Here is a 12,613-nt window from a genome sequence, read left to right on the forward strand (position 1 = left end):
CTGTTTCAGGATGTTGGTATTAATGCTGGGCTTGTACATTAGAAACAGTGTAGGATTCCCAATCTATAGATGGATAGTCGAAATCCTCCATGAATATTTTACTGGATTAAACAATGCGGGACTCCAGTACAATGAAATAGGTAGTATGAGTTTCCTGGGACATGGAGGGGGACCTAGAGGTTGCAAGGATATGGTACATGACCATGTTTATGATGAGTTGCATATGTATGAGTGCCAGTAGATCATATACTTTAACTAGTCTGGATGCAAAGTTGGTTTTAATATAGACTGAGACTCTTCCACCTTTAGTTCCCTCCTGTGCAGTAGCTGTTCTAAAAGTGTGAAAGGCATCATAATCTTGCATTTCTGGGGGTACTCCCCATGACTTTAAATCATATCTCCATTACTACACAAATGTCTACACTCTCCTGGAAGAAGAAGGCTTGTAGGGAGATCAGTTTCTTGTTAAGATTTCTGACATTGAGCAGTACCACCTTCACATATTACATCTTTGGTTCAGTTAAGTTGACAGGTTTGTCAGTTTGGCATTGCCTAAAAAATACATTATGGGGGTGGAAAATGTCTTTGCCAATATCTGAAAACCCAATAAGGGTAAGTGCAGACCATCCCTCGCAAAGCAGCATGGTCTGTCAACCATGTCCTCCCAGGCTGTCAAACATTGTACCCTTGGATTGACACCAGAAGCTAAGTCAATTCTTAAAATTAATGATTTTCTGTTGGTAATATGGCATCATCCTTGAAGAAGGCAGTATGGTGCTCAGTGCTAGGCTCATAGCTGTCTGAGACACATAATCAGTGAGCTTGATCATGTCTCGCTTCACATAGTCAAGTGAGATGCGTCTCAGGTCATTAACACCCACATGAACTATGACAGAATCATACTGGTCCCTGTGGGTCAGTAATCTGAGTGTCTGTGTGTCTGGATCAATCCTAGAGCCAGAAAGCAGCTAACTGTCACACTCTCCTTACTCAGTCTGGTGAAGGGGACATTGGTGTGCCTCATTACAGAATCACCAATGACCAGGAAATTTGGCTGCACACTTAGCAGTAGAGGCATTAGATACAGTGTTACTATGTGTAGCTGAGAGTGATGTTTTAACACAGTGTAGCAGTAGAGACATTGGATACAGTGTTACTATGTGTAGCTGTGAGTGATGTTTTAACAGAGTGTTTACTTGATGGCTGAGGACTCTTTTTTTTGATTGTGCTGTGCAGGTGGTCTTAGTGTTTTAGGAAGGATACCTGTATGTGTCTCACCATAAGTAGTTTTACATGTAAGGTCTTTACCCTGTGCAGTAGGTGTGGCACAAGTGTTACTAACAGCCTCTATAGGATTAGTTTTGGTTGTATGAGAGAGTTTTGCCTCTAGCTTACACCTCTCATATACATATCCCATTTAAGAATAAGTGGGTTGTCCATACAAAATACCTCAGAATACTCATCTCAACCAGACTGGCCACAGAGAGAGTTGAGGAAGTGCATATCCATGGCTACTGATCTACTAAGGAGGAGTGAGGGAAATTTAAATACTGAACAGGTCACTATGACAAGGAACTTCATGAGCAACGCTCAGCTATGCGCAAACTAGATGCTCTAGTAGTTTAAAAAAATCTGTCTAGATATAAGGGTATTTTAAGGAAAACCTACACTGTGAGAGATCTGTGTCTACACAGATTACAAGGGGGAAATACACTGTGAGATATCGGCAACTATCCAGATCACTGCTAGGCCCTGCTGAGCAGACAGCAGTAGTTCTAACTAAAGAATGTAAAAAAGGTGAAAATGATCAGATATTCAGCACAGAAATACTCAACTAATGCAGCTGTGACAAAAACAATGTTTGTCACAAATATCAGAACAGTGGCTATGGTGATGTAAGTCTCAGCTTGCTCGCAGGGTATGAGCCAAGCACTGTGCAACTGTGATACTTAAATACCAGAGGAGATTTAAAAAAAAGCACAGACAAGGCCCTGTGGCCAATTAGAAACAGCACACTCTTCTTTCCTTTACACAATTGTGGGCCAGAAAATGATTCGGGTCCCCTCTACTCTCACTAAAGTGGAGCCAATGCAGTTCTAACTAAAAACTGTAAAAATGGTAAAAAAAAAGTCTCCATTTCATGTTTTTCACTACTCACCTTTCATCTCTTCTCCTTAGCTGAACTAACTATTCTCTGTATTTCCTTGACATATTTTCCACTCTTGTCTAGCCTTTCTGCTTTCTGAGGCTAATCCTTTGGTGCTGTCCTGCCTATAATCTTGGACCTGTGTCCTAATACACAAAACCCATATCTCTACAAACAAATCTTACATCTTACTACACCCGACATTCCTCCTGATACCTGTCTCTTCATCAGTGATAACAAGTGCATCCTAATTTCACAGATACAGTCTAAGGTTTTATATCATAATAAAATACACACAGACTATGTAATTTCTAGTGAAATAAGCTTATCATAGTTTTATGTAGTTATTACTATTTTACAAAAACAATTCAAACAATTTATCAAGCAGTACTTTCTTCAATTCTATTATGTAGAGACTAACTCTGAAACTAAATATAGAATGTAACTACAATTATGTATGTACTTCTGATGGAACTTTTCTCTCCACCCCTCTATTGAAAACCGGCTTTGCTTAGTTGGAGTATCCTGGTCAACAAAGACAAATTAATAATTAAATAAAATAAACACTGAATGCATTCGGTAATATGTAAAGAAATCCCAGATAATTATTTCCTTTTTCTCTCATACAGATCATAACGTACAGAGACTTCCTTCCTCGTCTTATTGGCACAAGGGCGATGGAAAATTTCTTACCTAAATATGAAGGCTATGATGAGTCTGTCATTCCTTCAGTTGCCAACGTCTTTTCCACTGCTGCTTTTCGTTTTGGACACACCATGGTCCAGCCAATGGTACCACGAATGAATGAAACCTTCCAGGAACATCCTCAGTTTAACAATATTCCCTTAACTAAAGCTTTCTTTGCATCATGGAGAGTCATAAACGAAGGTGAGTACGTCTGTCTTTTGAGTCACTTAGCTTGGAATATTAATGAATAACATAAAGCTGTCCAGTCACAAATGAGAACTGATGTTACCTTACATTAGGACAGATGTAAACCTGGATAAGGCTTTAATTTATAGAGTTCAATTCCCAGGTGGTGAATTCCACAAAACAAATCTCTGTTGGTGTGGCTTCTACATGACTGGCAGCAATGATTCAGTTTGTGGGGGTTTTCTCTTTGCTCTGTTAATGTTAATAATAATTAACTGATATTTATTTATCATTTGTTAACCAGTTCTGGGGAGACCTAAGGTGGTGTTTATACTACTTAAGGGAATTTGGCCGGGATTCTGAGTGCCTTGGGACCTTTGACATCAACGTAAGCTACCAACAACTGAAGCAGATGGGTTTCAGTTTAATGTCTCATTTGAAGGATGGCACACTCAGGGGTCCAGCAACCCCAAATGCTGCAGTGTAGTGTCAGCAGTTTGAAAATTAATCTAATCACCTGGAATAAAAATTGAACCCACGTTCTTGTGATCTACCAGCACCAAAAAGAAGTGCACTACCAAGTGAACCACCCCACGTTCTTGTGATCTACCAGCACCACAAAGAAGTGCACTACCAAGTGAACCACTAACACTGTGATCATGTGCATCCAAGGAGCTAGTATATATAGATTACCTTTTTGTGGTGCACTACCAAGTGAACCACTGACACTATGATCATGTGCATCCAAGGAGCTACCAGCACCACAAAGAAGTGCACTACCAAGTGAACCACTGACACTATGATCATGTGCATCCAAGGAGCTAGTATATATAGATTACCTTTTTGTGGTGCACTACCAAGTGAACCACTAACACTGTGATCATGTGCATCCAAGGAGCTAGTATATATAGCTTACCTTTTTGTGGTGCACTACCAAGTGAACCACTAACACTGTGATCATGTGCATCCAAGGAGCTACCAGCACCACAAAGAAGTGCACTACCAAGTGAACCACTAACACTGTGATCATGTGCATCCAAGGAGCTAGTATATATAGCTTACCTTTTTGTGGTGCACTACCAAGTGAACCACTAACACTGTGATCATGTGCATCCAAGGAGCTAGTATATATAGCTTACCTTTTTGTGGTGCACTACCAAGTGAACCACTAACACTGTGATCATGTGCATCCAAGGAGCTAGTATATATAGCTTACCTTTTTGTGGTGCACTACCAAGTGAACCACTAACACTGTGATCATGTGCATGCAAGGAGCTAGTATATAGCTTACCTTTTTGTGGTGCACTACCAAGTGAACCACTAACACTGTGATCATGTGCATGCAAGGAGCTAGTATATATAGCTTACCTTTTTGTGGTGCACTACCAAGTGAACCACTAACACTGTGATCATGTGCATCCAAGGAGCTAGTATATATAGCTTACCTTTTTGTGGTGCACTACCAAGTGAACCACTAACACTGTGATCATGTGCATCCAAGGAGCTAGTATATATAGCTTACCTTTTTGTGGTGCACTACCAAGTGAACCACTAACACTGTGATCATGTGCATGCAAGGAGCTAGTATATATAGCTTACCTTTTTGTGGTGCACTACCAAGTGAACCACTAACACTGTGATCATGTGCATCCAAGGAGCTACTATATATAGCTTACCTTTTTGTGGTGCACTACCAAGTGAAGCACTAACACTGTGATCATGTGCATGCAAGGAGCTAGTATATATAGCTTACCTTTTTGTGGTGCACTACCAAGTGAACCACTAACACTGTGATCATGTGCATCCAAGGAGCTAGTATATATAGCTTACCTTTTTGTGGTGCACTACCAAGTGAACCACTAACACTGTGATCATGTGCATGCAAGGAGCTAGTATATATAGCTTACCTTTTTGTGGTGCACTACCAAGTGAACCACTAACACTGTGATCATGTGCATCCAAGGAGCTAGTATATATAGCTTACCTTTTTGTGGTGCACTACCAAGTGAACCACTAACACTGTGATCATGTGCATCCAAGGAGCTAGTATATATAGCTTACCTTTTTGTGGTGCACTACCAAGTGAACCACTAACACTGTGACCATGTGCATGCAAGGAGCTAGTATATATAGCTTACCTTTTTGTGGGGGGGGCATTAATCTGAAGTTTTGACCATTTCATTCAGATGGACCTCCAGGGAATTTAAACTTAATAAAATTTAGGGGTCGTGAATATCAAATATACCAGAAAATGGTTTCTTTCTTTCTTTTTTTCTTTCCTTCTTTCTTTATGCTTCATTTACTGGGTTAGTCCCATCAGGCCACTTATTTATTTTCAAGGTAGAACCAAGGTGGTATTCATACAGATTAAGGGAATGAGTACCACCACAGTGTAGGTAAGCAATAATGTAGGACAGGGTATGAGTTATTTCGAGTTCACCAATGCCTGATGAGGTGTCACAAGACTTCGTTCATTTACTAAATGGCATGACGTGGTTCATTCCCTGTAACCTACACTTTGGAATTCTTCATTCTGATTATATAACACATATCCATGTAACATTTTATTTAAAGCCTACAATAGAAGATATTTTATGGAGTATGTTTCTCGGTTATGGGTTAATGTAGAATTCAGCTTGATGTGGAGTGTTTTGTTCAGTCATATCACAGGATTTTGAGTCCCACTCATTGCATAAATGTGCTTCATTTATAAAGTGCAAGGCAGTGATTGTACTTAATAGCTGCACAGCTGGCCAGAGTACAGACAATACCCTTTATGGTCATAGCTGTTTGGCCATCTGGTAATACTGCAGCACGGATGCAAGGGCTGCACTCTGACTGCCACATGACAAATAGAGGATGATAAAGCAACTCAGATATTAGGAGGAGAAAGGTTAAATGTCAAACTAGAACAGTCTACATTGCAAGGTACGTGATGTGGGTAGCACTGTCTGTCTGGGCACTAGCAGGAGGAAGCATGAATATATTGAAAGTATGTCTGCCTGTTTCCACATGCCATGTTTACAAACCAAATGTCCCTCCCATTCCTACTGCCTGTGTTGAGTACTTCAGAAAGCCAGCTACAGGTCTGCTGTGACTGGAAGTGCCTGTCAGACCTGTTGCACACACCACCAGTAGGGGCAATGAACTAAAACGGCATCTGATCACAGAAAACCATTCTAGAAACCACCACTACAAGATAAAACCTCCTCTTTCTCTGTCTCTATTGTTTGTTTTTATTGGCTATTTCATTCTGTGTCCCCTCTGTTGTTCATTTTGTGCCTTCATTTCCCAAAATGGCAATTGTATACATGTATCTGACAGCAACATATACAAATCTCTTAGTATATCTGATATAATTACACCCAAGCCTCTAGAATAAGCAAAAATATTTAATGAACATCCACAAAGTCGTAATTGCTTGCTGTTTAAACAATTTGTCTTTTGCCTGTCTCACCTATGTTTTATTTCTTTTTTTTTTTTTGTAGCATTAAAGACTAATGCTAGAAAGTTGCAAACAAAGCCAAGCTTATGCCCATAAAAATCAAGTAAATGTCCTTAAATGGAAACCCAGAAGGCTACAAGGAAGAAGTTAATATTTTTTATTTTCTGGGACAGTGGAAATATTCCCAAACTATTTCAGTAAATTTCAATATCAGATGCAAGGTGCATTCAGTATGCTCTGTGTTCCACAAATAAGTTCAGTAGACCAGAATCAGTTATCACTTTCATGCATTTAGCATTCCATTCTGTCTGGACTGAGCTCTGACCTATATACAAACATGGTGCAGTCACTGTTGGCTAGCTGTTATGGATCAGTAAACATTTAAACTAGAGAGGAAAGGCGGACTCTGTGTTAAGACCAGAGGTATTAATTCCTGCACAGGAATATGCCCTTCTGCCTCAATCTGCAACCTCTTCAAGTAATGCAGCCAACTCAAAACAGGCTCTACAAATTCATTGCTGGGTCACCGAAAAGTGAACATTGGTACCTACCTCTTCTTAAAAAATATGCCTTCCAGTAAACCTTACAGTTAAATACCTCCTGACAGTTTGATTTACAAGATAATTAACCTTGATCTGCACAAATCTCTCCACAGAACGTGGACAATGAAAACCCATAAGAAGGAACCTGAGGCCTAGCACTTGAGCTTTAAAACTCACCTGACATTCCTGTGCATAAAGCAACATGCATGTCTAAAGCTTTGCAGTCTCTTGGTGACAGAATACAAAACTCTTTCCCTGTCACTGTCAGGAAGCTATAAACTTTAGATCCTTTCTGCAATAACCTAGTGTTACCAGTTCAAGGCAAAGAAAATGTACAAGACGTGTTTCAAAACATATAATTCTCTAATTGTGTATTTACCTTCACCAAATGGGTCTGAGGCAGGGTGGTGTCTATAAGGAAGTTAGCAGTAATACACGTTTACTATATTACTGTATTTTGCAATATAACCATTTTACTGTTAGTATGTGTTAAGTGATATTTTATTTATTTGTTTAAATCTTTGTTAACCAGTTAAGTGAGCTGATCCAAGGATCCTTTTCAGCCAGAACTTATGCCAGAGGTAAAAGTCAACACCCTTTGTTTTCAACACTTTATTAATAGTGTATCTTAACAATTTCAGATGCAGACTGACATTCACACAGAGTAAGTGAGTGAACAATGTGCAGGAGCTTTACTGATACCCCAATAATCAAGTTCCATTTCTCTGACCTTACCTCATGAATGACCACCCATGGCTTCTGAAACTTAAGCACTTTTGTCCTCATTCAACATGTTTCACTCCATTCCAGCTTCTATCTTCTAAATGTCCAGAATATATGTCAGTTTCCAAACTTGAGTCAGTGTGTGCTTACTTTCACCCATTATGAGCACCTAATATCCCGGGAACATGCACCATAGCATTTCACAGCTGACAACACAGCTAATAGAACAGGATAACATGAGTGAAAAGTTGCTACCATCTTCTCCAAAAGTTTTAATCAAGATATGAAGATGATGTCAAAATCCTCCTGTACAAGAAGTTATTTGCAAAGGTTTACAAGGGAATCTTTGAAATAGGAGATCTCAGAACCGTGTATGTCTTGTCTCTAATGTTAACAAATTATAGATACATATAGATGTATGCCATATGTTCTAAACAAACTGCACAAATGGGTCATATAGTCTCCAAGCAAACTACATTCTAGGACTATGATATTGTAGCTTACATTTAAAGTCACTGGTATAACGCTCTGTTCTTCACTCCTAGGTGGCATTGATCCACTTGTCCGTGGTTTATTTGGAACCCCAGCTAAACAACTGAGGCAGAATCAGGTGATGAATGAAATGCTGAGAGACCATCTTTTTGAAATCACCAAACAAGTGGCCCTAGATCTGGGGTCCCTCAACATGCAACGTGGCCGGGATCACGGTCTCCCAGGCAAGAGAGATTTTCTTACTCTTGCAGCAAAACAGACTACTGCCTGGTATAAAGATGAGCTCTTTACTGCAGATAGAGTATATATAACTTTCATTATTTTGGTTTTGCTTTCCTTATTTTCTGTCAGTGTTCATTTTTAACATTGTACGTGAGACTAGGCTGTTGCCAAAGGTATGCTGAAACTCATGTCAGTGTTCCTCATAACAGACATTTTTACCAGTTTTTAAATAAAGTAGCATTAATATTGAGAATACAGAAAGAGAAATTGTGACTGTTAAGGACAACCTGACACACCTAGACTGTCAATTTCCTCATGAACTTAGTAACATGAAGTTATCAGTAAATCAGCTGCCTAATTCCTTCACACCCTACATGAATTGCCTTGTATCTGTCCAACTCTTAAATTGCCTCACTATTTTTTATGTCAGTTCCTCCTTCCTCTTCATGAAGGTTTCACTATGAATCTACTACCCGCTGTAAGAAAAAAAAGTTTCCCAATGTTACCCATGAGCTTTTCCATACTCCATTTTCAAATAATTCTTTCTGTTGTTATATATCTCTGTTTCTGAGACATATTATTCCTGGGAACCTACTGATACACTGTATGCAGCACACACACACACACACACACACACACACACACACACACACACACACACACACACACACACACACAGTTCTATATTATGTTGCCGAAAAACCTTTACAGCGAACACCACATCACTGACGCATTTTCATTGGAAATTCACTTCAGCGATTTGCTGAATATATAAAGGGCAAACAAATACTTGCAATGCAACCCAATGGACCTAAATCTAGGTCAACCAAACCCACCCATGTGGGAGGCTGTGCCCCCCATATCTCCCTAACTATGCCAACTCTGAGATCGCACTACAGTGGAGAAAAGGGCAATATTGTGTAGTTGACCAACTATGTCTTTGCCCTGTAAGTATTCAGCAAATCGTGGAAGTGAATTTCACTGAATATGTGTCGACGATGTGGTGTTCACTGAAAAGGTTGTTTTGCAATGTAACATAGACCCCACACACATACACATCCAGAGGAAAATATGTTCAGCAATTTTTGCTTCTCTTTTTCCAGCTTCTCCTGCAAACTCCCAACATGTTACTTGTTTTCTGTACTGTATTTCTTATTGTGAAAATAGTATGCCCACAACTGATTAGGCAGAGCTCCACCTCACTGTCCGTTTGTGGCTTAAAAACATATTGTTTTCAGTTATGATGATGCCTTTTTCTACATGGTCCAGTGCTTTCTCTGACTTTCCATTGCATGATTACATTCTGGTTTTCAGCTCTATGATTGCAGGGTCTTTTCTGGTTTTCATCTTTTTCTTCTTTCCTCTCTCTCTGACTGCATAGAACACTGTTTAGATTTTTTATTTTTCAGATTTATTGCTTCAAATTTATTTGCACTGGATGTAAACTGTATATTCAATTGTTCTTTCAGTCTGACCACTTTCATTTTTACCCTTAACCATACCTTCTCTGAATCATGCACAATTACTCTGCAGATCTCTGTGCTATTTGTAAGCTAAAACTGTTTTATTTTCTTACAGATTTGTTTACAAAGACTTTAAAAAGGAGCACAATAGAATAATTAATCCAGGGGTACCATGCTGGTAACCCTTCTTGCTTCAAAGTAGAATCTTTGTTGTTCTTATCCTCTGTGTCTGGCTGGCCAAGTAAGGTTTCGCTGGGATTCGACACTGGGACCTGCTTCTTAGCTATGTAGTTTATTAATCTTTCATCTGATGCTGTAAATTTATTTATTTTATTTTACATTTATTTACCAGGAAAGTCTGACTGGACACAGGTCCATTTTCAGCTGAGGCCCGGGACCAGAGACAGAAGTGGAGTTAGTCACGTCAATACTTTAACTGGGAGTATTACTAGACTTCACATGGTTATGTTATGTGTGAGGCCTTTCTAACACTGGAGTAAGCCACATGCACAGATCTTTTTTCCTGGTTTGCTTCTACTCAAAGTGCACAGTCAAAGTTTTCTATAGACGCCGCCTCAAATTGTGTCACCCACTAGGATTCTGAGTACCCCTCATCTTGGTAATTTTCTTCATTTTGTAAGAATCTCTTTCATCCGCTTTCCCTCAGTCATCAGGTGCCTTGCATTCCAACCTTGGCTATGTTAACACGGGGTTGGGGAATGGCATAATGCTTAAGGCATTTACCTCACAGACACAAGATACAGTGTTTGATTCTCACATAAGGTCACTGTCTGGATATTGGCTAGTTATGAAATAGACTGCATACTAGTTGCCTAGTATTTACCTATGTTAAAAACTTTAGTCACCAACGTATCTTTGCACCTTATAATCAACAAAGGGAGCTACTGTGACTGGCTGTTGGTATGTCACAGTGAGGGGCTGTTGGTAGGTAGCATGTCACAGGGAGTGGCTATGGGTAAGCTTGCATTATTAAGTGGCTGTTTGTATGTGGCATGCCACTGTACACAGCATACCACAATGAGTGGATGTTGGTAAATAGGATGCCACACTGAGTAGACGTTAGCATGTAGTATGCCACAGTGAGTGGTTGGGGTAGGTGGCATGCCACAGTGAGTGGGTGGTGGTAGGTAGCATGCCATGGTGAGTGGGTGGTGGTAGGTAACATGCCATGATTAATAGGTGGTGGCAGATAGCATTTCACAGTGAGTGGGTGGTGGCAGTTAGCATGTCATGATAAGTGGGTGGTGGTAGGTAGCATGCCATGATGACTGGGTGGAGGTAGGTAACATGCCATGGTGAATGGGTGGCGGCAGGTAGCATGCTACAGTGACTGGGTGGTGGTAGGTAGTATGCCATGGTGAGGTGGGTGGTGCTAGATAGCATGAAACAGTGAGTAGGTGGAGGTACATGGCATGCCACAGTGAGGGGGTGTTGGTAGGTAGCATGCCATGGTGAGTGGGTGGTGGTAGGTAGCATGCCATGGTGAGTGGGTGGTGGTAGATAGCATGCCATGGTGAATAGGTTTTGGTAGGTAGCATGCCACAGTGAGTGGGTGGTGGTAGGCAGTATGTCACAGGGAGTGGCTATGGGTAAGCTTGCCATATTGAGTAGCTGTTTGTATGTGGCATGCCATGCTACGTAGCATACCAGAGTGAGTGGATGTTAGTAAGTAGGATGTCACACTGAGTGGATGTTAGCATGTAGTATGCCACAGTGAGTGGGTGGTGGTAGGTAGCATGCCACAGTGAGTAGTTTGCCACAATGAGTGTCTGTTAGTAAGTGTCAAGCCACATAGAGTGGATATTAGCATGTAGTGTGCCACAGTGACTGGGTGGTGGTAGGTAGCATGCCATGGTGAATGGGTGGTGGCAGGTAGCATGCTACAGTGGAGCATGCCACAGTGAGTAGTTTGCCACAATGAGTGTCTGTTAGTAAGTGTCAAGCCACATAGAGTGGATATTAGCATGTAGTGTGCCACAGTGACTGGGTGGTGGTAGGTAGCATGCCATGGTGAATGGGTGGTGGCAGGTAGCATGCTACAGTGAGTGGGTGGTGGTAGGTAGTATGCCATTGTGAGTGGTTGGTGCTAGATAGCATGCCACAGTGAGTGGGTGGTGGCAGGTGGCATGCTAAAGTGAGTGGATGGTGGTAGGTAGCATGCCATGGTGAATAGGTAATGGCAGGTAGCATGCCACAGTGAGTTGTTGGTGGTAGGTAGCATGTCACAGGGAGTGGCTATGTGTAAGCTTGCCATATTGAGTGGCTGTCTGTATGTGGCATGCCATGCTACATAGCATGCCACAGTGACTGGATGTTGGTAAGTAGGATGTCACACTGAGTGGATGTTAGCATGTTCATAGGTTCATAGGTTCATAGGTAGGTACTAGGCTATCAGCCCAAGGGCCTACGCAAACCTAGCCAACAAGGTTCCCTGGCTTACGCCACCCAAGAAAGTTATTTTCTTGTGCCACTGCTGAGCAGAGACTCAGAAGTGATCCCCGGGATGTATTTCCTATTTCCCATCCACTCAAGATTTTTCTTGAAGAGTGCTAATGAAGAACTTTGCTTCACATAGATGGGTAGCCTGTTCCAGAGTATGGGAAGCCTCTGGGATAGGAATCATGCCACATTGTGAGTGGTTGGTAGTAGGTAGCATGCCATGGTGAGTGGGTGGTGGTAGGTAGCA

General features: G+C 41.0%; 1 protein-coding gene across 1 annotated transcript in view; it reads left to right on the top strand.

The window, feature by feature from the left end:
• The window catches only part of LOC122814021 (eosinophil peroxidase-like), a 202,168-nt gene that overhangs the window by 167,941 nt on the left and 21,614 nt on the right, over positions 1-12,613 (top strand). Inside the window, exons 10-11 of the mRNA XM_044086604.1 lie at positions 2,776-3,034; positions 8,275-8,445. Coding sequence (XP_043942539.1) covers positions 2,776-3,034; positions 8,275-8,445 — 430 coding nt within the window. The remainder of the gene's footprint in view (positions 1-2,775; positions 3,035-8,274; positions 8,446-12,613) is intronic.

Source organism: Protopterus annectens, chromosome 10.part0, assembly GCF_019279795.1.
Source record: "Protopterus annectens isolate FY-2018-M chromosome 10.part0, PAN1.0, whole genome shotgun sequence".
NCBI classification, from domain to species: domain Eukaryota; kingdom Metazoa; phylum Chordata; order Ceratodontiformes; family Protopteridae; genus Protopterus; species Protopterus annectens.